This window comes from Corvus kubaryi, unplaced genomic scaffold (genome assembly GCF_017639235.1).
Source record: "Corvus kubaryi isolate FWS band 111438036 unplaced genomic scaffold, C.kubaryi_AGA036_p1.0 37361, whole genome shotgun sequence".
In the NCBI taxonomy this organism is placed as follows: domain Eukaryota; kingdom Metazoa; phylum Chordata; class Aves; order Passeriformes; family Corvidae; genus Corvus; species Corvus kubaryi.
In genome coordinates this window covers 4018050-4040970 of record NW_024581118.1, presented here as the reverse complement: position 1 = coordinate 4040970, position 22921 = coordinate 4018050, and the positions used below count along the sequence as shown (strand labels likewise).

At 55.0% G+C, this 22921-nt stretch overlaps 1 protein-coding gene across 1 annotated transcript; it reads left to right on the top strand.

Moving 5' to 3' along the window:
• The first annotated feature begins 1274 nt into the window (after nucleotides 1-1274).
• On the top strand, nucleotides 1275-22793 carry LOC121667373 (protein transport protein Sec16B-like). Its single transcript, XM_042033943.1, has 26 exons — nucleotides 1275-1452; nucleotides 2793-3126; nucleotides 4134-4240; nucleotides 4749-4848; nucleotides 4964-5078; nucleotides 5879-6020; nucleotides 6364-6521; nucleotides 7114-7175; nucleotides 8821-8956; nucleotides 9525-9746; nucleotides 10405-10502; nucleotides 11437-11518; nucleotides 11633-11750; nucleotides 12283-12394; nucleotides 12582-12687; nucleotides 13352-13492; nucleotides 16368-16481; nucleotides 17100-17172; nucleotides 19285-19536; nucleotides 20034-20104; nucleotides 20411-20548; nucleotides 20715-20822; nucleotides 21647-21728; nucleotides 21831-21928; nucleotides 22039-22116; nucleotides 22437-22793. Exons 2-26 carry the CDS (start codon nucleotides 2858-2860, stop codon nucleotides 22497-22499), a joined length of 3045 nt encoding a protein of 1014 aa, XP_041889877.1. The 5' UTR covers nucleotides 1275-1452; nucleotides 2793-2857; the 3' UTR covers nucleotides 22500-22793.
• Nucleotides 22794-22921: the final 128 nt, after the last annotated feature.

The window sequence follows — 22921 nt, the reverse complement described above, 5'->3', positions numbered from 1 at the left end:
ATGTCCTATCAATTTGTGTATTTTTAAAGTGTGATCCTCGTGGTTTCTAGGGATCCTGCCTCTCTTCCCCCGAGACCTGACCTGTCCATAACAGACCTTTCACTTCAAAACCCCCCGAACTTTTGAAGGGCAGCTGTGAAATGAAGAGGAGATGCTTAATTTCATTCTGCTGCAGCAGCTCAGCAGCACGAAGACAGCGCTGCCCTGGTTTGTGTTTCTCCCAGTCAGATTTCTGTACGGCTGAGTGCTGAGGGTATTTTTTTTTTACTTGAAATCTTGAATTCTGCAGAGACCGAGCACTTATTTCTTAGGATCACCAGGGAAAATTTCTCACTCTCCCAGCAGGGTGGAAATTTCAAGGTCTGAAGCTATAATGTGTTTGGTCTTTCAACATCATTAAAGGAGGGGGTTTCTGACAGTGCCACCATGATGCAAAGCAAACTCTCCTGCCTGTGAATCCCAAATCAGTCCGTGCTGTGGTGTTACAGGGGAGGTAATTTGGAGGCTCTGGGAAAGGGGGAGAAGGTGACACATCACTAAATTGCTGGGTGGCAGATGATGGACCTTATATCTAGCTTTTAATGTGGTTTTCTATGATATCATTTGCCTTAATTTGCTGATTTTCTCAGTTTTTAAGATGCCTAGGGGAGTTCAGGGTAGGGTGTCCAGGCAGGAATCCCTGGTCACTCAGAGACCAAGGCCGTTATAGTGCTGTAATGACTGAGATGAGGCAGTGCTGCGGTGGAGCCCAGCTCCACCCTGCCCAAATTCTGCCCTGGGCAGTACATGGTGGGATGGATGTTATCTGCTTGGCCTGTGGCTGGGTCTGTGTTAAACCAATCAGGTTTTGTTTATTATTATTTAGGAAGTGTGAGGATGTATAGAGGAAGACACTTTATAGAACCCTGGAATGGTTGGAAGGGACCTTAAAGCTCATCTTGTTCCACCCCCTGCCATGGGCAGGGACACCTTCCACTATCCCAGGTTGCTCCCAGCCCCATCCAGCCAGGCCTTGGACACTGCCAGGGATCCAGGAGCAGCCACAGCTTCTCTGGGCAGCCCATGCCAGGGCCCCACCACCCTCACAGGGAACAATTCCCTCCTAACATCTAATCTGAATCTCTGCTCTTACAGCTTAAAGCTGTTCACCTTTGTCCCATCGCTATCAGCCCCTGCTTACTTCATGGCATTAAAAAACTCCCCAGGAGAAGGATCTGGCTTTTTCTGAGCTCGGAGGGCTGCGTGCTCCTTATCTTGGGTGGGAGGAGACCCAAGTGATGGGAAAGGTGACCCTCAGGATGCCGAGGGCAGCGTGAATCCCCCGGGAGCCGAGCGAGCGGCCGGCGTGGGGCGGAGGAGCGGAGGCTGCCCTTTGCCCACTGGCCCATGTGGAAGTGGACTTTGGAAGTGGCAACAGGGAGCAGACGCAGGGCCCCGGTGGCCTCTGAGCAGGTGTGTGTGGCTGCTGCGGGGGGAGGATAGTGGTGGGAACCCCTGGCCAAAAACTGGGTAGGGGGGGGGCCCGTGGTGGGACTGAAATAACGGGTGCCTGGATGTTTGTGCCTGGGGGCTATTTAGGGCAAGGGTTTGCCTGGATGGCACCTAGAAGGGCACAAACCGAGCCACCTCTGTTCAGACCCTGAGTGTCTTCCAGTCCTGAAGTTACCCCTAAGTGCCTTAGACCTTGAGTGGGAGGAGTGAGGAGGGGTTCAGGAGGAGATCTGGCCATCTCCCTGCACTGGGGAGGCCTGCAGTGGTTGGGGGCACTTTGGGTACTGATGCTGCAAGAGGAAAGGTGGGGGGCTTGAGGGTGACATCCCCCGGGAGCTGGGGCTTCACCCATGTGCTACCCGGGGCTCCCCTCGGGATTTCCTCTTCTTCATGGGACTGTTGTAACTAAATCTAAATGTATAATTAAATATAACTAAATTTATAGCTAGATACAACTAAATTCCGCTTGGAATTCTTGCTGGAGCTGAAAGGCAGGAGGAAACCCCTGTTTCCACTCCATCCTGTAGCTCACAAGAACAAACCTCCATTTCCCCCTGCTTGCTCATTTCTTTGAGCAAAACTCCTTGTCCTGCTCATGGCTTTGCCCCTTCCCTTCCTGCATATCAAACGGGGTTTCAGTGCTGTCTCACAGAGGTGAGGGGTATTTCTCACCCTCTCACAGCTTGAGGGGGCTCTGAGTGCTGGGGCTTTGCAGCTGGGAGTGCAGGAGGGCCCCACCTCGGTATAGGGGGGCTTTCTAAGGAAGGGAGGGGCAAATTTTGTAGCAGGGCCTGTAGCAATAGGACAAGGGGTGATGGTTTTAAATGGAAAGAGAGATTTAGGTTAGGTGTTGGGAAGAAATTCTTTCCTGTGAGGGTGGTGAGGCCCTGGCACAGGTTGCCCAGGGAAACTCCTCATCCCTGGAAATGTTCAGCATCAGGCTGGACAGGGCTTGGAGCACCCTGGTCTAGTGGAAGGTGTCCCTGCCCATGGCAGGGGGTTGGAACCAGATGATTTTCAAAGTTCCTTCTAACCCGAACCATTCTGAGATTCTTGTTCTGGGAAGAGCTGGATGTCTGTTGCTTTCAAAGGCAGATCATTTCATCCTGGTGTTTTAAGGGGAGCTTCAAGTTAAGGAAGATGTAGAGATGACTTTTCCTTGCCTCTGGGCATTTTGGAAAGGATCCTGGGTTTCCAGCATGCTCCTGAAAAGCAGAGACTAGCTGGCAACGAGCTTCAAAGGGGGCTTTGCGGGGGTTGAAAAGCTGCTGATCCAACACACTGTGACTTATCATTTGCAGGCCACTAAAGCCATTTGGGGCTTAAGCGCCCCAAAAACAGAGAGGATTTTGCTGGCAAGCCTGTGATGGAGCCCTGGGCCCCCGTCCAGCCGCCCCAGCCCCGGGAGAGGCCAGCAGCCTGGGGGCCATGGGCAGAGGGGCTCCACGGCCCCCCGGCACCGCTCCGGCGGCAGCTCCTGCGCGCAGGGCAGGCTCCTCGCCCCGGCTCCTGGCACGGGAGCCACCTCCCCGGCTACCCCCGGGACGAGGGCCACCACCCCCGGGGTGACACCCGCCGACCGGCGTCCCTCGCCGAGCGCTGCGACAGCGGCTACCCCAGCCAGCCCGGCCCCAGGTGAGAGCTGCTCCTGCTGAGCCCTCTTCTTGGAAACCTGCTTAAAATAAGAACTGCCCATTGCACTGCTCACGGGTCCTGCCCCTGTGGCTGCACAGGGACACGGCATGTCAGCGGGTGATGTCCAGCTATTCAAGCAGCCCATGACTTCTGTATTTAAGGCTGTGTAGCATTTGCAGCTCTGATTTCTTCTTAAAACTGTGACTTCTGTGGTTGCTGTTTGACAAGCTCCGTCTCAGTCCCGAGGTGCCTTTTTCTTACAGATTTGATTAAATGCAGTTCTTTTTTCCTAAGTGCAAGGTGAACAATAAAAATACAAGCGGTAATATAGGAGCAAGAGGCAGCCTGCAAGCTCAGCTGCTGAAACAGTGGAGAGTGGACGGATAAAATGTGGGCTGCAGGATGCTCTCAGTGCTGAGAAAGAGCTTTGAGCGCTCCAGCAAATCTGGGCTGATTTGCCTGAGTTATTGCCCTCAGTGAATGATGGAGTCAGCACGTGGGGTTTTGTGCTGAGGTCGTACGATGCAGATGGGATATTAGGAAGTAAATTTTCTCTCTGAGGCTGGTGAAGCTCTGGCACAGGTTGCCCAGAGAAGCTGCCCCTGGATCCCTGGAAGTGTTCAAGGCCAGGTTAGACACAGGGGCTTGGAGCACCCTGGGATAGTGGAAGATGTCCCTGCCCATGGCAGGGGTTGAAATGAGATGACCATTAAAGGTCCCTTCCAACCCAAACCATTCTTGGATTCTATAAAACTGGGCATCACCTGAAGCTGCAGTGCACAGCTTTCTCATAGCTGGGGATGGGGAAGCATCCAAACCTTCTCCTGCTCCTTCCAGCTGTGATGCTGGACCAGTTTCTGGCCCTGCCACAGAGCAGGGGACCTGGCTTTATTTCCATCACCTTTTCTGCCTCCAAAGGTCCTGAGCAGGAGGGACCCTAGATGTGACCCCGGGCCGTGCAGAGGTGCCCCTCCTTCCCCAGATCAGTGTGTTGTGTTGTTTTCCAGGCAAGGCTATGAAGACCCCCCCTGGCAGTACCCAGCAGCTGGCTACGGGGATGGCTACCCCTACCAAAGCCACCAGTGGCAGCCGGTGGCGTGGCAGGATGACAGAGGTATGGGCTCATCCTGTGGCTCTGGGGATGGAGGCAGCTTGTGGGAGAAGTGATGCTTTCTCCAGGATGGGTTCTTCTCCCACATATCCAGGGCTTTCTCCTGCCCACACCCCTGGGTGGTGGTGCTCTGTGCAGCACTGCCTCCCTGCTTGCGTTTAGGAAGCGTGAGCAGGAGCCAGGTGTACCCAAGGGGTGTTTGGTCTTCCTTTCCATGGCTAAAAACCTGTGTCATTCCTGGTTCCAGCCTGAGTTTGATGGTGCTGTGTGAGTAGGGCGGCCAGGGCCTCCTCCTTGCTCTTTCTGGGCTGAACAGAAGGGGAGGGAGGGAAGAGAAAAGGACATCAGTGCTGTGTTGGTAAATGTGTCCAGGGCGTTACCACATCTCCAATGTGCTGGGATAATTTGGAAGCAAACTGGCTGGGCATGGCAAATTGCCTGACTCACGGCTTTTCTTTTGCACCCTCGTTGTTGCTCTGGAGGGATAATGCTGAATCTTGATTCTCTCTAGACCTGAGACAGCGAGAGTCTTACGGCAAGAGTTACCGGGACCAGCACTACTACAGGGGCTACCACCCCAACCTGGCCACGGGCCCCCCAGGGCAGGACAGGTAAAGCTGGGAAGTCTGGGCAACCTCGTGAAACCCCCTGCTGCTAATTAGCCGGTTGGTGGGTGGTTCAAAAACCTCAGACCTTCAGCGTGTCTCCCTTTGCTCCCACCTGCAGGACACAGACCTACAGCTCCTGTGAGGAGAGCTACATCTCCACTGCCAGGAGGGAAGGGACAGGGGAAGGAACCCTCAGCAGTGACTCAGGGGAGGCTGGTGGCCAGCCCAAAGAGGTAACCTCGAGGTGGGCAGGGGTGGAGGACAGGAATCTCTCAGAGGTTTAGGAACAGTCCATATGTCCCTCTCCAGGCTCCTCTCCACATAACAAGGAACAGAACAAGAGGAAACAGCCTTAAGTTGTGCCAGGGAAGGTTTCGATTGGACACTAGGAAAAGTTTTTTCAACAAAAGGGTTGTCAAACCCCGGCATAGGCTGCCCAGGGAGGTAGTAGAGGCACTGGGGGGATTTTAAAGACATGTAGATGTGGTAGCTGGGGACGTGGTTTAGTGGTGAGCATGGCAGTGCTGGGTTAATGGTTGGACTCAATCCTAGAGGGCTTTTCCAACCTTAATGATCCCATGATTCCATGATTTCACCCTTCCTAGGGAGCTGACAGCTGTGTGTCACTGTCAGCTCTGTCCTCCAAGTCATGCTCTATCACTCTTTTGTCCTGATTGCTGGGTTTTGCCAAGAGAAAATTAAAAGATCAGATCAAAGCTGCTCTGTTGATTTTGCTCCTGGGTGATGCTTTTTTGGGTTTCCAAGCCCCATCTCCTTGGCTGTGTTGAGGAGCTCACATCAGGGCTAGGAAAGCTGTCAGACTACATCAGCTGTGGCTGATGTAAATTATTTTTCTAAGCTGTTGGGTGAACCCAAGCTGGTGCAGGGCGTGAGCTGCTCGGGTGGGAATTGGCTGTGCTGTTCCTGCTGGGCACTTTCCTGGAGCAGCAGAGCCTTCCCCACTGCCTGGGAGCAGGAAAGCAGCAGTGTCCCTGGTTTTTGAGCCAGGTTTGTGTGCTTCCCTTCCCCACAGCCCTCAGGCCAGCCCAGCCTGCTCCTGCAGTACCACGAGTCAGGACTCAGCTCCAGCAGCCATGAGCTCAGCCAGTACATCCGTGACGGTGCCGACCACTACGACCCTGTGCTTCCAGGGTCCTGGAACGTGGGACAAACAGGTGAGGTGTGATGGGGGGCTCTGACAAGGGGGAAGCGAGGGAATAAATGGCTGCTGGTAGGATATTGGCTGTCTCTCAGCTTGGTCTTCTCCTGGAGGAGGTTGTGCAGGCACAAGGCATGACTGGGGGGCTGTGGGGTGGGTGAATGTTCCAGAGGCTCTGCCTGGGCAGGTGTAGGAGCTGCTGGGCACATCTGCTGCTTTGGGGGACAATTCTTGTGCTGAGGGGTCAGTGGAGGGCTACTTAAGTTGGGGGACAAGGTTGGGACTTGGTCAAGTCCTCCACAGTAGATGTGGTGTGGGATCAGTGTGAGGGGCTCACAGTGGCCTGTGTGTCATTGCAGGGGGGCCCTCGATGTCCACCCCGACCCCAGCAGTGCCCCTCAAGTTCCCAGAGCTGCACACTGCGCTGTGCTTCGGACCTGGCGGCCACCTGGTGCTGGCGTGTCCCCAGCGCCCTGCCGAGGGACGGCCACCCCGTGTGGAGCTGCACAGCCTGGAGGTAGGACACAGCTGGCCCTCCAGCACCCTTGGTCCCCTCCCTGGAGTTGCTCCTCCTGCCTTGTGGGGTGCAAACATGGTTCATAACCCAAGCAGCCTCCTCAGCAGCCTTCCCGTTCCTTGCTCCCGTCTTCTCTCCATCCCTCGTGGACTCTTGAGTCTCCACGGTGCCAGCCTGTGCCTGGGCGTTGCTTTCAGCCTTCAGCTCCGTAACCCTTGGTGCCTGTGACCTGCTCACAGTGATCCCTTCTCATGGGGACAGATGTGTCTGTACCTCTCCAGAGGACAGCTCCACTCATCTTCCTGAGCTGCTCCCGTGCAGAGGCCACATCCATCCCCCGAGTCTACCACAGCACGCCAGTCTCCTATTTCACCTCCAGAAGGAGGCAGGTGCTATCTCAGCAGACATTTCTCTGCTGGACCTTAGCCCTGGAGTCCATGTGATAGTTCAGGGGCTGTGCTCTGCCCCTTAAGACAGCCCAGGGTTCACTGGCACTGTTGAGCCCTTGGCCAAGGCACTGGCTTTCAAACAGCCCAGCTGGGACTGGTGTGATTGCTGGAGTCCAGCTGCTGAATTTACTTTTGTTTTTCAGGCAATCCTTCATGGCACAGAAGAGCTGGAGGAGCTGCAAGCCTTCCCAGGGCCCCTGGCCAGGTATGGCAGCACAGCAGGTCCAGGAGCTGTGTCCTCCTGGCTGTCTCCTTTTCAAGAAGACGTAAGCTCAAGGCAGACTCTGGTTTTGAGGTGTCTGCAAAGGCCATGTCTAAGTTCAGGTTGGGAGCCCAGCCCCTTTGATGCAGTGTGGGTTGGTTTGGGCTGTAGGACACAGGTTTTTTTTGAATATTCATAGGATGTGGGTTTAGTGTGGTTTGTACATCTGACCCTATTTCGTACTCATTTTGTCCCAGAAAAATGATTTTTTTGGGCTTCTTTGGATGTCTAAAGCCCTGGGTCAACCTGTGGTTTAGCTTCTCCTAAGGTTTTTGTCTGAGCCTGAGAAGGCTGAGCCACAGCAGGGTCAGACCCAGTACGTACCTTCACCCAGTGTGAGCCTGGGGATGAATCAGGGTGTGGTGGACCAGGTTGTCCCTGTTTCATCCTGGTGCAACCAGGACATCTTCAAAGCAGGGAGAGAAAAGGAAAAAGCACTCACTGAGCAGAAGAGCTGTGTATACACAGAGGCTGGGTGGGAGATCTGGAGCTCCCCCTGTGCTCTGCTCTCGTGAGCAGAGAGTCTCCACCTGGAGTGCTGCAAGCTGTTCTGGTGCCACCAGCATAAGAAGGACATGAAACTGCTGGAGCAAGTCCAGAGGAGGATAAAGGGGCTGGAGCAACTTCCCTATGGAGACAGGCCGAGGAAGCTGGGGCTGGAGAAGAGGAGGCTGTGTGGAGAGATCACAGCACTTCCCAGTATCTGAAAGGGCTACAAGGAAGCCAGAGAGGGTCTCATTGCCAGGACTGTAGTGACAGGACGAAGGGGAATGAGTGCAGATGGAAAGAAGGGAAATTTAGGTTAGATTTATGGACAAAATGCTTCCCTGTGAGGGTAGCAAGGCCTCAGGTTTCCCAGACAAGCGGTGGATACCCCATCCCTGGAAGTTTTCAAGGCCAAACTGGACAGGGCTTGGTCTAGAGGAAGGTGTCTCTGCCCATGGCAGAGGGGATTGGACTAGATGAGCTTTAGGCTCCCTTTTAACCCCCAGACCATTGTATGACTCCGGGTTACCGCTCGTGCCAAGGGGTGCATCGGGAATCTCCGTATAAGATGTTGGAATGACCGAGCCAGGATCGACACCTCCATCTGCAGTCTCTTCTCTCTCCTGTCTCATCCACTCTTTCTTTCTAACTGTATGGTTATTTTATTGTATGGCAGTGGTTCTGCCTGGCTTGCACATAGCTTAGGGGTTTCTGTTTCGGTCCCAAAGGGAGGTGACCCTCGGCTCTGCCTCCACAACAGATTGTGCCTGCTTCTGCAGCCTTGGACATCCACAGATGTAATGGCAGCACAGCAAATCCAAGCAGTTTCTTTGCAGATGGATGGAGGAGAGTATTATCAGGAGGGCAAAGAGTGGGTTTGAAATGTACTTTGCATCCCTGAAACACAGAAATCTTCCAAGAGTCACTACAAATTTGAGTGTGTTTGAACTTAAGAGTAGTCATTGGTACTGGGGATCATCTTTCCTCCAGCTCTTGCTTGGAATCTTTGGCATCCCCATCAGTGAACCTGGGGACTGAGCCTCAGTGATGTCCTGGATTGCTTTGCCTTGGGTTTTTTTGATGCCTCTTTGTGCTGCTGTAGGGAAGATCTGCACAAGGTGGATGTGATGACGTTTTGCCAGCAGAAGATAACCACAGGCTGTGATCTCTCAACACAGAGGGGCAGAGATTCCTCTCTCCTCTGGAAACTCCTGGTCCTCCTCTGCCGGCAGAATGGGGTAGGTATCCCACGGAGGGGGACGACCCTTTTGACCTCAGAAATGAGACAAGTAATACGTCCCTTAGGTGCCTCTTGATCCAGTTGCTATTTCTGGGGAGGAGGGGTGTACCTTTTAAGAGAATCCCATTCCCATGCCACTGTCCATCAGTTTGATGCTGCCTGGATGTCTGGAGCAAATCCTTCTCCGTGACTGCTTTTCGTCCTTGGGAGCTACCAGCAGCCCAATGGTAGGGGTTCCCAAGGGTGGACTGGTGCCACCTCCACCGAGGAGCCAGCACTTACACTTAAAAGGGGGCCATTCCCTCAATCTGCAGGAATCCACCCAGCCCAGTCTGTAGCTGCTTGTTGGAAGCAGGTGAACAAGGCCGTCAGAGGGAGCATTGGGAAGGTCTCGCTGACTGTGCTGAACCCCTTTCCTTCCAAACCCGCGTGCTGGTGGCCACAGCCGGTCCCGCAGGGGGATGTGCTGGGAGGAGGATACAGGAGTGAGAAGGTGCGGACTGGCCGTGCCGCCAGCCTTTGCTCCTGGGGCGGCCTCCACACGCCTCCTTCCTTCCCCTCCCCAGTCCATGGTGGGCTCGGACACGGCGGAGCTGCTGATGCAGGACTGCAGGCGCCAGGACAAGTACAAGAGGCAGGACCCTGCGATGGGCCTGACGGACGACGAGTGGGCGTCGCGCCAGCCGGGCACGCTGGACCTCATCACCGGGGAGGTCCCTCCCGTCGTGGAGACACAGGCACAGATAGTGGAGAAGTTCACCAAGCTCCTCTACTATGGCAGGAAGAAAGTAAGTGGTGAGTGGGATCTGGGACATGGGGCTGAAGGTTTTTTCCTTGGACCTGTGGGCCGCTTCAGGCAGGTTTTAGAGGGAAGGGTGGTCGAGAAGTGACTTGTGGTTGTGGGATCAACGCTCCAAGCTGTGTCTGTACGACAGGGCTTGTGGCAGTGATTTCCCACCACTGGGAGCTGGGATGGGGGACCCAGTGAAGATGAGATGCAGAGGCTTTTACTGGCACTTGTACCACGTTTAGTTTCACAGAGTCCTGGAATGGTTCGGGACCTTAAAGGTCATCTTGTTCCAAACCCATCTGCAGCTATGTGATCTCACAGGATACCTCAGGCACAAGGAGAAGAGAGGAGGGTTGGATGCAGAGCAGCTTGGGTGCCCAGACTGGGAACCCACGGCATGGAGAGCTAACAGGCAGCACAGACCTGGAAATCTAGGAGACACCACATTGCTCTGAAGGTCCAAGTTCTTGTAAATTTTCAAGGTAGAAAGACAAAGGGACTTGGAAGAGATTTGAACATGGAAAAGATTTTTGGAGGATGCTTCTTAAAGCCAGAGCAGTTATTGGGCTCTTTTACGAGCTGGGGGAACAGAGGAGCAGAGGAGGTGGGGAAGCAGAGTTGGTGCTAACCCTATTTCTTCTCCCCCTCTACTGCAGGAGGCTCTGGTCTGGGCCATGAGAAACCAGCTGTGGGGCCATGCCCTGTTCCTCTCTAGCAAGATGGACCCTCGGACATACAGCTGGGTCCTCACTGGGTAAGTTGGAGAAGCTAAAGCAAGGTATGATGTTCCATGGCTGGCTTTCCAAGCCTTCTATCCTCTTCAGTGCCCCCTGATCTGGAAAAGAGCATTGATTCCAGCTGGAGCCCTTCCAGAGGGCATCCATCCAGATAGGCCTGAGTCATTCAGGCTTCCCAACAGGACAGGAGAAACCAAGTGGGGGGCTGGAAAGCAGGAGGAAAGCCATTCCCTGGAGATGCAGGGTTAATTTATTCTGAGTCTTTGGCTTTGCCCATGCTGCCCTAGCAAAGAGAGCCTCGGGGCAGGGGCAGCTGAGCCATCTTCCCTGTGACCCAGCCCTGTCTCAGCTGTTCATCCCACTCTATGAGTGTTTTCTGGAGGAATTTAATGTACTTAGTCTGGATTGGGCTGATCCCTTCAGAGAGAGTTAAGCAGAAATTTTCTGTCTTTTGGAACTCAAATCCTTTTAAAGAGGTTTTATGCAGTGTTGTCCTGGAGACCTGCCTGCTCTGAAGGTAATACAGATCCTCATCCCCAGGGGCTGATGATCCTCTCTGACTCCTATTTACAAGGACAGGGAGTGATAGGACAGGGCGGAATGGCTGGAGCTGAAGGAGGGTAGATTTGGATTAGATATTAGAAAAAGATTCTTCCCTCTGACGGTGCTGAGGCCCTGGCACAGGGTGTCCAGAGAAGGTGTGGCTGCCCCATCCCTGGAAGTGTCCACAGCCAGGTTGGACAGGGCGTGGAGCAACCTGGGATAGTGGGAGGTGTCCCTGCCTGTGGAAGGAGGCTTGGACTAGAAGGTGGCTTCCAGCTCAATCCATTCTTGGATTCTCTGGGAAACCCCTCAAGGCATCAGTTTCCTGGGGCATTTGGGATGTGCTCTGGGAGGTGAATGAAGGTTTGGGGTCCTGCTCTGCAGCCCTTCTCTGTTGTGTCCTCACAGGTTCACCAGCACACTGGCCACCAATGACCCACTGCAGACCCTCTTCCAGCTCATGTCAGGAAGGATCCCTCAGGCAGCACTGGTCCGTGAGCAAGAGGCTGGCCCTGCCATGTGTTCCCCTGTGCTGTCACCTGCCTGTGACACCCGCCTTTAGTGACCATCTCTGCTCACCTTTGCTCTCCTCATCTCCCTCCAGTGCTGCGGGGATGCCACGTGGGGGGACTGGAGGCCCCACCTGGCTGTGATGTTGTCCAACAAGGTTGGAGACACGGAGCTCAACCAGCGAGCCATCGTCACCATGGGAGACACTTTGGGTGAGCTGAGAGCAGTGGGAGCAGCTGGAACAGGGGCAGGCACTGCAGTGGCACCGTGCTGGGGGTGGTGCTGGGATGGCTGTGCCCATGCCCCCGGAGCTGCAGTGCCTGCGGGGTGGCAGGGGTGAGGTGCCGGTGGATCCTCAGATGGATCGGGCTCAGGCACATCCATTAGCTGCTCTCGTGGAGACAGCTGGAGCAGCTGGGCCCAGGGAAGGTGTAGGTGACTGCAGGGACTGAGCCTTGCTCCCAGTGGTGGGATTTTATGCCAGTAATGGCACCTGCAAGAGTTGGAGCTGGCCCTGCTTGGGCTCCCCTAGTTCTACCACTGAACTGAAACCTCCCAAAACAAAAAGCAGCAATTGGGGAAAACGGACAAAAAACAGGGACAAGGGAGGGATCAGGGTCTGTGTGGGCAGGAAAGTGAGGCAGTTGGGTTTGGGTTTTTGCGTGAGCTTGAGGGCCTCCAAAGCAAAGCTGCCCACGTGGTGATGTCTCAGGACTAAGGGTTTGTCTTTTTCCTGCCATGCAGCCAGCAAAGGAGCAGTCGAAGCAGCTCATTTCTGCTACCTGATGGCAGATATTCCTTTTGGTTACTTCGGAGCAAAGGCAGATCGCATGGCCCTGCTGGGCAGCAGCCGCCGGTGAGCGAGCACTGGAGGCTGGGGTTCTTGCCAGAGTCCCCTGTCCCACGTTTTCCCCATCCCTGGGATCTCACTTTTATGCAAAAGCAACCCCTGTTTGGGGTTTTTCCTGCTGCCAATGTGTGCTCTGTGTGGAGCTGCTTGTGGAGGGAGCTCTGGTCACTGACCCTGCTCCTCTCCTCTGCAGCCAGGCCTTTTCCCAGTTTGCCAGGACAGAGGCCATCCAGAGGATGGAAATCTTCGAGTACTGCCAGCAGCTGCGACAGCCCGAATCCTTCCTGCTCCCCTTCCAGGTAGTGGATGTGCTCAACTACATCTTGTGCAGCAGCTCAGACTTGCCCAAAAACATGCACCCGTCTCCCTGAAGCCTGGAATTCAAGCTGTTCCTGAGGCTTGTCCCCTTACTGGGCTTTGGGAATGATGGGGAAGTTGCCTTGGCCAAGGGATTCAGGCAGGGAAGATTTTGGGGTGCACAGTGTGTCTGACCAGTGCTTGCTCAGGTCTCATTGCCTTCCTGCTCTCTGGTGAGCTTTTCCTATTGCAAAGCAGCACCCAGCTGTTGCTGCCTTGGGCACCATGGATTTGGATGTATATATCCCTGGAAGTGTTCAAGGCCAGGCTGGATGGGGCTTGGAACGACCTGGCCTAGTGGAAGGTGTCCCTGCCCATGGCACGGGGGTGGATCAAGATGAGCTTTAGTGTCCCTTCCAACCTGAACCATCCTGGGATTCTGTGAAGCTGCCGTGCTCCTCCCTGCCTGGTTCAAGGAGGGGGGGCTGGATGCATCCATGGGGATGGGTGGAAGTGGCCCCTGGCTGCAGGTGACCTCTGGGTGCTGAGGCACACGCTCCAGGGTGCTCCGAGTCATGCTGGGGCGACGTGCCACGGCATAGGGCACCCACAGACTTACCCATCTCCCTGCTCCCACCTGTGGCTGCTCTGCTTCCCTCTCCCAAGGTGTACAAGCTGCTCTACGCCTCCCGCCTGGCCGACCACGGGCTGCCAGCCCAGGCCCTGCAGTACTGCGAGCACATCGGCACCGCGCTCCTGCGCCGGGACCCGGCCGCGCACCCCGTCCTGGCCTGGCAGGTGGTGAGGGTGAGTCTGGGCCTCCTGCATCCCAAGCAGGGCCTGACACCTGCTCAGGACCTGCTGGGGTGGGAAGCATCCTCAGGGTTTCCCGTGGGTGGGAGTGGTTGGCAGCTCTGAGCAGCCCCCCAGGGTTTGCTGCAAAGTACAGCAAAGCCAACACCTCCACAGGGTTTCTAATCCCTGTGGATTTAGGGTAGGAAACAAAGGTGTTATGCTGCCTGCCAAGTAGGAGCAGAGTTATTTGGAAGCAAAGGATGTTTTTAAGTCTGGAGGGGGTTTCTGAACTTCTAAATGTCACTGACTTAAGAAGCACATTTCCCCTCCAGCACATCATCTACAATTTTCTGTACCTCCTGAGGGGTGTGTTTTGGGGTGACAGTGAGAGGGAGCATGGCCCAGCTTGTAGCACCAAGTGCAGCCCCTCTTCTGCCTGAGGAGGGGCCTGGGGCAGAGAGGGGTGAAGCAAAGTGTCCCAGGTCCCCCAGGAAGGCTGGGCTCTCACGAGGAGAGGGCAGTGCTGAGGCTGCTTGTCGCCTTCCTCCAGCCTTTAGGACCAGGTTGGACGGGGCTTTGAGCAGCCTGGCCTAGTGGAAGGTGTGCCTGCAAGTGGCAGGGGGGTTGGAGCAAGATGAGCTTTAGGGTCCCTTCCAACCCCAAACCATTCTTTGATTCTATGAGAGGGGCTAAAGCCATGGTGCTGTGAGGTGAGGGGCAGCAAGATGCCTGTCTGAAGTGGGTGCTGCTGAGTTCACCCAAAATTTGGCTGGCGCTGCTTCCTCACCCCGTCACTGAAGCTTATTTACTGTCTAACAGCCTCTCAGATCTGCTGTTCTGCTGGGGATAATGCTTCTCCTGGGAGAAAACACTTTCATCTGGAAAACTAGTGCATTCGTAGATGCTCTTGTCTTTGATGTTCTAGACTGTGTTACAAATTATGATACACATTAGTGTTTGATTAAGACTTCCCCTCTTTTGAAGCTGGGGACGATCTACAACCAGGTGCTGGTTCATTAATACTGGATCAAAGTGCACATTAGCTTTTGGATTAAACATTCCCCCCGTTTAGGAGTAATCACGCTTATAATTTCCTTTTTCCTGTGATTGATTTAGGACGAGCATAGGTGTGTTTGTAGAGAGGTGGGACAGTGGGTCTGTAGGTAGTGCAGGCTCCTGGCTGGCCGCTGGGTTACATTTCTCTCGTGGCCAGCCCCAGTCCCACACTGGCATCCAGCTGTCTTGCTGTAAACTCAGGTGTGCTTTGTGCTGGTTTGGAGTTTGTTTTTGAAAGGTTCAGGAACAGAAAGAAATGGCTGCTGGGGACTGGTGCAGGGAGGATAGCTGAGTCTTCTGTGGCTGAGCTGCACAGTCACCTCTGGGTGGCTTTTGGCAGCCCTCAAGGTGGCAGCCTCATAGCAAAGCTAAGTGAGGATAAGTGAGCATGAAGTATCCAGGGGAAACTGGAGAAATCCCCAAGAACCCTAGAATGGTTTGGGTTGGAAGGGACCTCAGAGATCATCTTGTTCCAACTCCCCTGCCGTGGGGGACACCTTGCACTAGATCAAGGTGCTGGTGGGCTGATACCAGCGAGAGAAAATTCAGTAAAGACGTGGAAAAAGAGCGGTGCTTTGAGTGCCATCTCCCCTCACCCAGCTGTCCTAAAACTGGATCCTTGTCTAAACAACTCCTCCAGGCAGGGAGTTAGCTCTGCAGGGAGCCCTGCATCTCACCTCAGACTCCTCGGTCGCCCTAGAGGAGACTTGCTCTGCTGATGGGAGCTGAAGCCCCAGGACACCGAGGCAGCTGCAGCCAGGGCAGCACAGCCCCCTCTTCTGCAGGAGAAATCAAACACACAGCAGCAATACTGCAGAGAGGGACCTGGGGGAGATAGTGGAGCATGGAAAAAATACTGAGCAGCAGCATAACAAGATGCTGTTACAAAAGAAAAAAAATAACCCACCCGTGTTACAGTGTTATTCTGGGTTGTGAGAGCACAGCTGGCAAGGAGATGATAATCCCCCCATGCTGGGGTCTCAGGGGTCTTGGCTGGGGCCTGTTTGTGCTGCTGCATGTGGAGACAGGGCTAAATTGGAGCGAGCATGGGAGTGGAGAGCTGGGGTGATAAGAGATTGAGGGGAAAATGACCTGTGAAGAAGGCCTCAGGGTTATTTCTTCTAGGCAAGATAGGGTGGGGGAGAAAGGGGTATGAGGGATGTGATAACAGCCCTCCAGCACGCAGGAGGCTGCTCGTGGAGGATGCTGCCTGGCTCTTCTCACGGCTTCCACGGGAGCAGGCATAGAGAGGCTTAATTTGCAGCAGGGAAGATTTCACTCAGGTAGTGAGAAAAAACTTTTTAGCTCTAAGGACGTCAAGCATCAGGACAAGCCTGGGAGGCTGCGAAATCTTCTCAGAGATTTGTAAATGCAGATCAGACAAACACCAGCTCCCATCTGTCCTTATGGGGTAGGTGAGGAGCTGATGAACTGCCCTGGGAGCTGGGCTCTTTCCAGGCTCCTGGTGGGGTGTCCTGCACACCTGCCAGTGCCCCAGGATGGCTGTAGGGTGGGATTGAAGGCACTCCTTTTCCTCAGCCGGGAGAAAGGAGGGTGACAGTTACCTGTCTCCTTGGTGTGAGGAGCATCTGTGACACAGGTATTTTGGCATCTCTGTGGAGGTGCTGAGCCAGCCCTGCTGAGACTGCGGGGCACAGGATGGGCCGGCACCTCTGGCAGTGTGGGAGAGGGAACAAATCCTGCACGAGAGGCTGCTGCTCTTTTACCCCCCATTACAAAGTGATGCTGTTTCCCCGAGCCCGTGTGCCCAGCCAGGTGTGAGGGATCCCTGTGGGTCTGACACGTGTGATGATCCCTGCTGTCCCTGCAGCTGGCCGAGCGGCTGAAGCTCTCCGACCCTCTGCTCCTGGAGATGCCGGAGCAGGACCAGGAGCTGGAGCCCGACTGGCTGGACCAGCTCCGAGCCTGCTGCCGGGAGTGGGAGGTAAGGAGGGGCGAGGATGCAGTGGGACAGCTGCTCTGTATGGTGGTTTGTCTGCAGGAGCATCCTCCTGCTCTTCCCTGAACCCGAGGGGATGGAGGTTCAAAAGCTGTTGTACTTCTTTGCCTTGTGAGCTCCGAGATGTGGTCTCTGCAGATTCTAGTGGCAGCAAGTGCCTGAGGGCTGCAGAACTTCACACAGGGCAAAACACTCCTTGTTTTGGCTCCAGGAGGGCAGGCAGGGGCTGGTGGGTGAGCGATGGTCTCCCTTTGCAGGGAGGACATGGCAGAGGTCACTGGTGCGTGTCCTCTTGGGTCTTTTAACTGTGGTCTGGTGCTCGGATTAATGCCCTTCATTCAGATTTCACATCTGCTTTTGGTTTTGTGGTCTTTTCCATCTCGTTTCCCCTCCTGCCTGCCCTCAGGGGTGCTGCAGCTCCTCTCACTTGCTGGGAAAGAGCTGTGTCCGTGCTGGTGTGGGTCTCTCCTGCAGCCTGGGGTGGGCTGTGAGCCTCAGATCCACGAGCACTGTGCTTTCCTTTGCATTGCCTTCGTGGTTCCCTTAGTCTTTGTCCTGTGCTATCCTTTTTCCTCTCCATTTTACTCTGTTTTCCCTCTGCAGGTGGAAGATGCTCTTCCTCCAGAGGCGGCACCCGCTCAGCTCGAGCTGCCCTGTGCTGTTCTACCCACGGCAGGTAAATAAAACAAAGCAGCAGGTTGTGGTCACCACAGCGGGCTTCTCCCTGGGTGGAATTGTGCTGCCGTGGGCTGGGAAGCAGCTTCCCCCTCCCTGGAGTTTTTACCAGCAGCAGCTCCTTGCATCCCCCCCAGAACTCGGAGCTGCTGCTCCTGCCGGGATGCATCCCTCAGGCATGGGCTGCAAAGCGAGGGCTTGGTGCTCTGTCCTTGTACAAAGGCTGAGTAATTGGGCCTAATTACCACAGCTCCGGGGGTCCCTCAGGGTGCCATGGGAGGAGAAGAGGAGCTGGGGGTGGGTGCTGGATGAGCCTCGCAGCTGAGCCTCAGGGGAGACGGCCCCGTTCCCAGGCGGTCCTCCGAGGGTGCAAACTGGAGCCGAACTAAAGGGATTTCACGCTTACAGAGCAAAGGATTTGGGAAGGAGCCCATCCTGCCGTGTGCCAGGCTGCAGGATGCCTGTGGCTGAAGACCCAGCATTTCTCCTTCCCTGCTGCCTCTTTGATCCCTTTGCTTTGCCCTTTGGGGACCCCAAGAGTCCCCTCCAGTGCCAACCCACCCAGAGGGCCCAGAAACACAAGATGAGGGACACAGCCATCACCTGGTGTCCAGGGAAGAGCAGGGGAGCTTTTCTTTCCCAGCTGGGCAGGCATCCATTGGGATGTCCCATTGAGGAGAAGTCAGGCTCTGGTGACACACCGGTGTTCCTTCACATCCACCTCCACCAGCAGGACACTCCCACACAGTCCCCTGCTCCTTGGATCTGGCTTTCTGCTGGGAATGCTGGCACTGAAGTGTGGAGAACAGAGGCTGATGCAGACAGGATGAAACACAACTAATTCCTTCAAGCCGTTTCTTCCTATCAGCTTTCCCTGCTGCTGCCAAATTCCTTTTCAAAGAGCTCTGCCAGGCAGTAAAAAAGGATCATCAATCCTGATTGCCTTCTGCTGCCATCAAGGCTGAGACTGTGATCTTCCTTCCCTGGAAGGAAGTTGCAGGTGTGATGATCCCATTGCCTTGGCTTCTCCGAGCAGCCAGGTCTGCTCTGTGTGGTCTCCACAGCTCGCCTTCCCTATGCTTGGCCCTTTTCTTCGTTCTGAAGGCTGTCCAGAGTCACCACCTGAGGGACCTGCATGCAGAGAAAGCTGGCTTGGTGCTGAATCCATCCACCTTGGAAAGATAAAGGCCAAAGCAGGTGCCAAGCTGGGATCCACACGGTCCTCCTTCTCCATCCTTATAACTTGGGCTGTCCTCCCTGACTTGTTCCAGCTGAGCTTGCCAGGCAGCATGAATTTGAGCATCCATCCTCCTCCCTGTGGATCTCGAACATCTCCAGGCCATGTGGGAGCAGCTCACAGGTGTGAAGCCAACCCTGAGTGGGCTGCAGGTGATGCTGGCAGCAAAGCAAAAGGTTTGGTAGCACTGCATCAGGAGGTGCCATAGTCCTTCCTGATGGGATCTGGGTCCTGCCTGCCCCGTCTCGCAGCAATGGGAGAGGAATTTCCCAGTGCCCAGTGTTGCTGGCAGGAGGCTGCCAAGCTGGAATAAGCAGGACACACACCTGGGACCAAGGTGTGTGTTAAATAAAACAAATCCCACTCGCTCATCCTGCCTTTCAAACAAAAAAAAATCCCAACCCTGAATAAATCTGCCTAGAGCGAGGAACTCATCCGTGGGTGCTGCTGTGGAACAGGAATGAAGGCTGCCTGGCGAATTTTTCCTGCTCAGGGTGTGCAGCAGGAGTGGGGGAAAAGGCTGGAGGCCTCAGACTCCTTTGAGCTGCTGGTGCATGCTGCTTGTGGGCTCTTTGCTTCCGTAGCATTCCCCTCCTGAGTTCATTTATAACCTCAGGCACATTCCCAGGATTTAAAATTTTTTTTCGCCCCTATCTTTCCCATCCCACCTTCCTTGAAACCTCTGGAAGGTTCCTATTGCTTTACTGTGTCCTACCTCCTCCCTTGCCTGGTCTCTGGAGCCTTTCCTCATTCCCCCAGCTCCTGCTGCTGTGCAGTGGAAAAGGGGAGAAATCTGAGCAACAGCCCGCTAGAATTATAAACACTATAAAAATTGTAAACTCCTGAGGTGTGGGGTTGGTTTTTTTTTTTTTTCAGATGGAGAGCCTGGCAATGAGATCCCCCAGAGTGAAGACTACCAGTATGACCAGTGGTTTGAGCCTGTGCCACTCCAGGCACGTAGCTCCCAGGAGGGCATGTCCCTCTGGTCCCCAGCACCTGCTCAGGTCGTGGCACCGCCGCTGCCCAGCGTTGGGAGAGAGCTGCAGCCCCCTGTGCCTGGCCAAGGGACACGTGTCCCTCCAGGAGGGGATTCTGCTGAGCCCCCTCCGCAGCCGGTGCTGCCGGCAGGTAAGAGCTGCAGCCTTGTTTCTCTGCAAAAATCACAGAATCCCAGGATGGGATTGGGAAAGATCCCAGGTTTGCGTTGGGAAAGGATGTTAAAGATCATCTCCTTCCAACCCCCTGCTGCAGGCAGGGACACCTCCCACCGTCCCAGGCTGCTCCAAGCCTCATCCAGCCTGGCCTTGGGCAATTCCAGGGATCCAGGGGCAGCCACAGCTTCTCTGGGCACCCTGTGCCAGGGCCTGCCCACCCTCACAGGGAGGAATTTCTTCCTTAGAAGTCGCCTTTGAGATGCACCAGTTCAGCCTCACCACTTACTCCCTGGTGCTAGCAGGGACAGGAACCAGAACGGCCTTTTGCAGCTCTTGGGGGACGTTTTGGCCACCACATGGGTGGCTGTGCTCTGGAGAGGGGCATGGTAGAAGCTCTGGAAATACCTCTGATGGATACATCCAGAGCTCCTCAGATCAAACCTTGACTGTGTCCTTCCCTCTGCTCCACAGGAGAAGCTGGGGAGCCCTGGGGTGCCAGGCTGTCCCCTGGAGAGCTGCAGCCAGCCCTCCCAGAAGAGCAGGTGAGTCAGAGGGGCCAGGGAGACCATCCCAGTGAGGGTCCTGGCTGGATTTGGGACGTGTTGAGCCATCCTTCCATGTGTGGAACTCACATGGAATCCCCCCATTGTGGTGCCAGTTGTTCCCTTGGGCGAAAGCTGTATCCTGCTGTGGGTGCTCTTGCTCCCCAGCTGCTGTGTAAGGCATGTGGGGGTCCCTGGGGGTGCTTTCCATGACTCGTGGTGTGGAGCAGTCCCAGGGGCACTCTGACCATGCTGGGTGCAGCTCCTCCGGGAACAGCACGTGGCAGCTTCGCTGTCTGATGCCAGGAGGAGTTACCCACGAGGATCCGGACGGTCTCGGAGACCTCCACAGTCTCCCTGGGGGACAGCCGGCCCTCCTTGGACAGCGCAGATGAGGACGCTGCCCAAGAGCTGGCGGAGGCCGTGAAGCCAGAGGAGGACAAGGTGAACATGCCAGAGCCATCACGAGCCTCAGGCACTGAGCCTGCCTATTCTCTGATGCCAGCCCTGCCCCTGGAAAAATGGTGCCCACTCCCAGCAGGCACCTGGGGGACGCTGGCATCCATCCACCCCTTCTTATCCCTTTCCACTCCTTTCCTCCACTTCCCAGAGCTCTGGATTCAGGTGGTTTGGCTGGTTTCGGTCGAAACCCACCAAGGAGACTTCTCCCAAAGCTGAGTCTGAGACAGACCCAGACTCTCTCACATCAGGACCACAGGTAGGGGACAAAAAGCCATCGTGTCCCTGGTGACACGCAGGGTGCAGCTGTGAGAACGGGCGACACATCTCCCCATCACCCACTGCTTCTCCCTCTGTCCTCGTGCAGGGGCTGTGGCCGTTCTCTGTGGGGACAGAGTGGGACTGGGAGCCCTTTTAGCCTGGAAGTGAATCCTTGATAAATAATAACTCTAAATTCACAAAGCCTCTTTGATCCATGAGGTCATCCAAGCCCTCAGCAAACTCTGCAGGGATCGCTTGCCCTCCGCTGGAGCGGAACGCAGCAGCTGTGAGCGGCAGTGCTGTGGCAGGTTTTAGGAGATGCAGGGAAGGGAAAACCTCTTTAATTGGAAGTGCAGCAGTGAGGGGGAAGCAGCCATATGTGGTTATCCCAGACCTGGCCAACTCCTCAGGGTGTCACATCCCTGGTGGTGGGGCTTGGAATGAGAACCTCCCCTGGAAATTTCTTCCCGGTTGAGAATGACCTACAGTCCCAGAGCAAGAAATGTTGGGATATTCTTCTAAAACAAGCAGGAGATGGAGAACGGAAGGGGACCCATGGACGTTGGCCCCTCACACTGTACCCAGGCTTGGTGTCCAGCCTCCTGCCTAATTTTGAACTCTCAGGCTGGTTTAGCTTTGTGCCAGGGTTGCTTGCCCTGACCCTGTAGCCCCTCCTTAGCCATGTTTCCTGCAGCTCCTGAGGTACCTCTCCAGCAGGACAGGTGCAGAAGGGGTACCCCAAAAGCCTGGTGTGGTGTCTGGTGCAGAGGTCATCTCCCCATACAAGGAGCTTCTGCTCTAAACGGGTGGATGTGATTTCAGGAGCAGACGTCGCCACCCCCACCCCATGCCCCTCTCCCAGCTGGCACAAACCCCGTCGCTCAGCCTCTCGCCAGAAATCCCGGTAAATACCGCACGGGTCCCCTCACCTCTCTCCCCCATCAGCCTTTTACAAGTTTCTCCTCTTAATTTTAAGTTGGCTTTTGTTTTTGATTGCTGGCCCTAGGAGGAACGCAGGGTGAAAGTACCTCTGCTGTTAGTCCCGTGCCTGCAGAGGTGAAAGGCTCATGGGAGGAGGATAGAAGGCAGTCAGCAGGACAGCAGGTGAGGAGAGGAGGGAAGCGTATCCGAGTGTGATGGGGGTGTCCAGGACACCGCTCTGCTCGGGGTGGTTCTGAAACTGGGGCGTGTCTGTCAAGTTTCTTTCTCTTCAGTCCTTCAAGACCGGCTACCCTGGACCTCTCCCACCATTGGCTTCAATCCCTCTCTTCAACCCAGCCCAGGTGTCTCAGGTGAGAGCATTTTCCTGAGGGGGTGGTGCTGCACTGGGCTGGGGGTGGCTCCTGACTTTGGGGGAGGAGCTGTCTCCTGGATTTTGGAGTGGTGCCAGATTTCAGGTGATCTGCTGCGGGCAGGGGGATTTAGGTGATACCAGTCCTGGGTATAAGGGTTTTTGTACGAAAGTCAATTGTGGGAGAACAGTGATGGGGGGGGGGGGTGTGATGAATGAGCGAAATGGAGGAAGGATGCTTGTGGTTGCATCCTGATGATGGCAAATCAACACTTTGGGGTACAGCCCGTTGCTTACACCACCTCTCTCTCTGTTTTCCAGGTTGCTGCCCGACCCACCCAACCCAGGCTGCTTTCCCAGCATCGCTACCCCAAGCCACTGTGAGGTGGTGGGTGGGGACAGCAGAGACCAATTGATGGAAGTTTTTTTTTTAACCAAAACGGTGTCTGTGGTTATTTTGGATGGGGTGGCAGAGTCTGGGCCTGCTTGGTGAGGGGTGTTGTAAAATAAGGGGGAGGTTTCTGGGTTTCAAAGTCAATAAATGGGGAGGGTGTGGAGCTGGGATGGGGCTGAACAGTTTGGCCACTCAGGTGGGACCCCAGGCCTCTACCTTCCTCCTTCATAAAAATTAGGTCTGGTTTGTATAACTCGTTGTCATCCCTTATGTACGGTTCCTGAAGCCCTGTCTAATCTTTCTTTGATAATATTTAAATATTTATACACACATACTTTAATCAAGTCCTCTCTCAGCTGCCTCTTCACTCACTCAACCTTTCCTCATAAGCGAAATGCTCCTTAATGATCTT

Bases quoted from the DNA above. Each gene is read 5' to 3' on its own strand.
- LOC121667373 (XM_042033943.1), top strand. From the start codon at position 2,858: ATGGAGCCCTGGGCCCCCGTCCAGCCGCCCCAGCCCCGGGAGAGGCCA. The intron at 16,482-17,099 runs GTAAGGAGGGGC...TTCCCTCTGCAG, and splicing joins CCTGCTGCCGGGAGTGGGAG to GTGGAAGATGCTCTTCCTCC. The intron at 20,105-20,410 runs GTGAGTCAGAGG...GTCTGATGCCAG, and splicing joins CAGCCCTCCCAGAAGAGCAG to GAGGAGTTACCCACGAGGAT.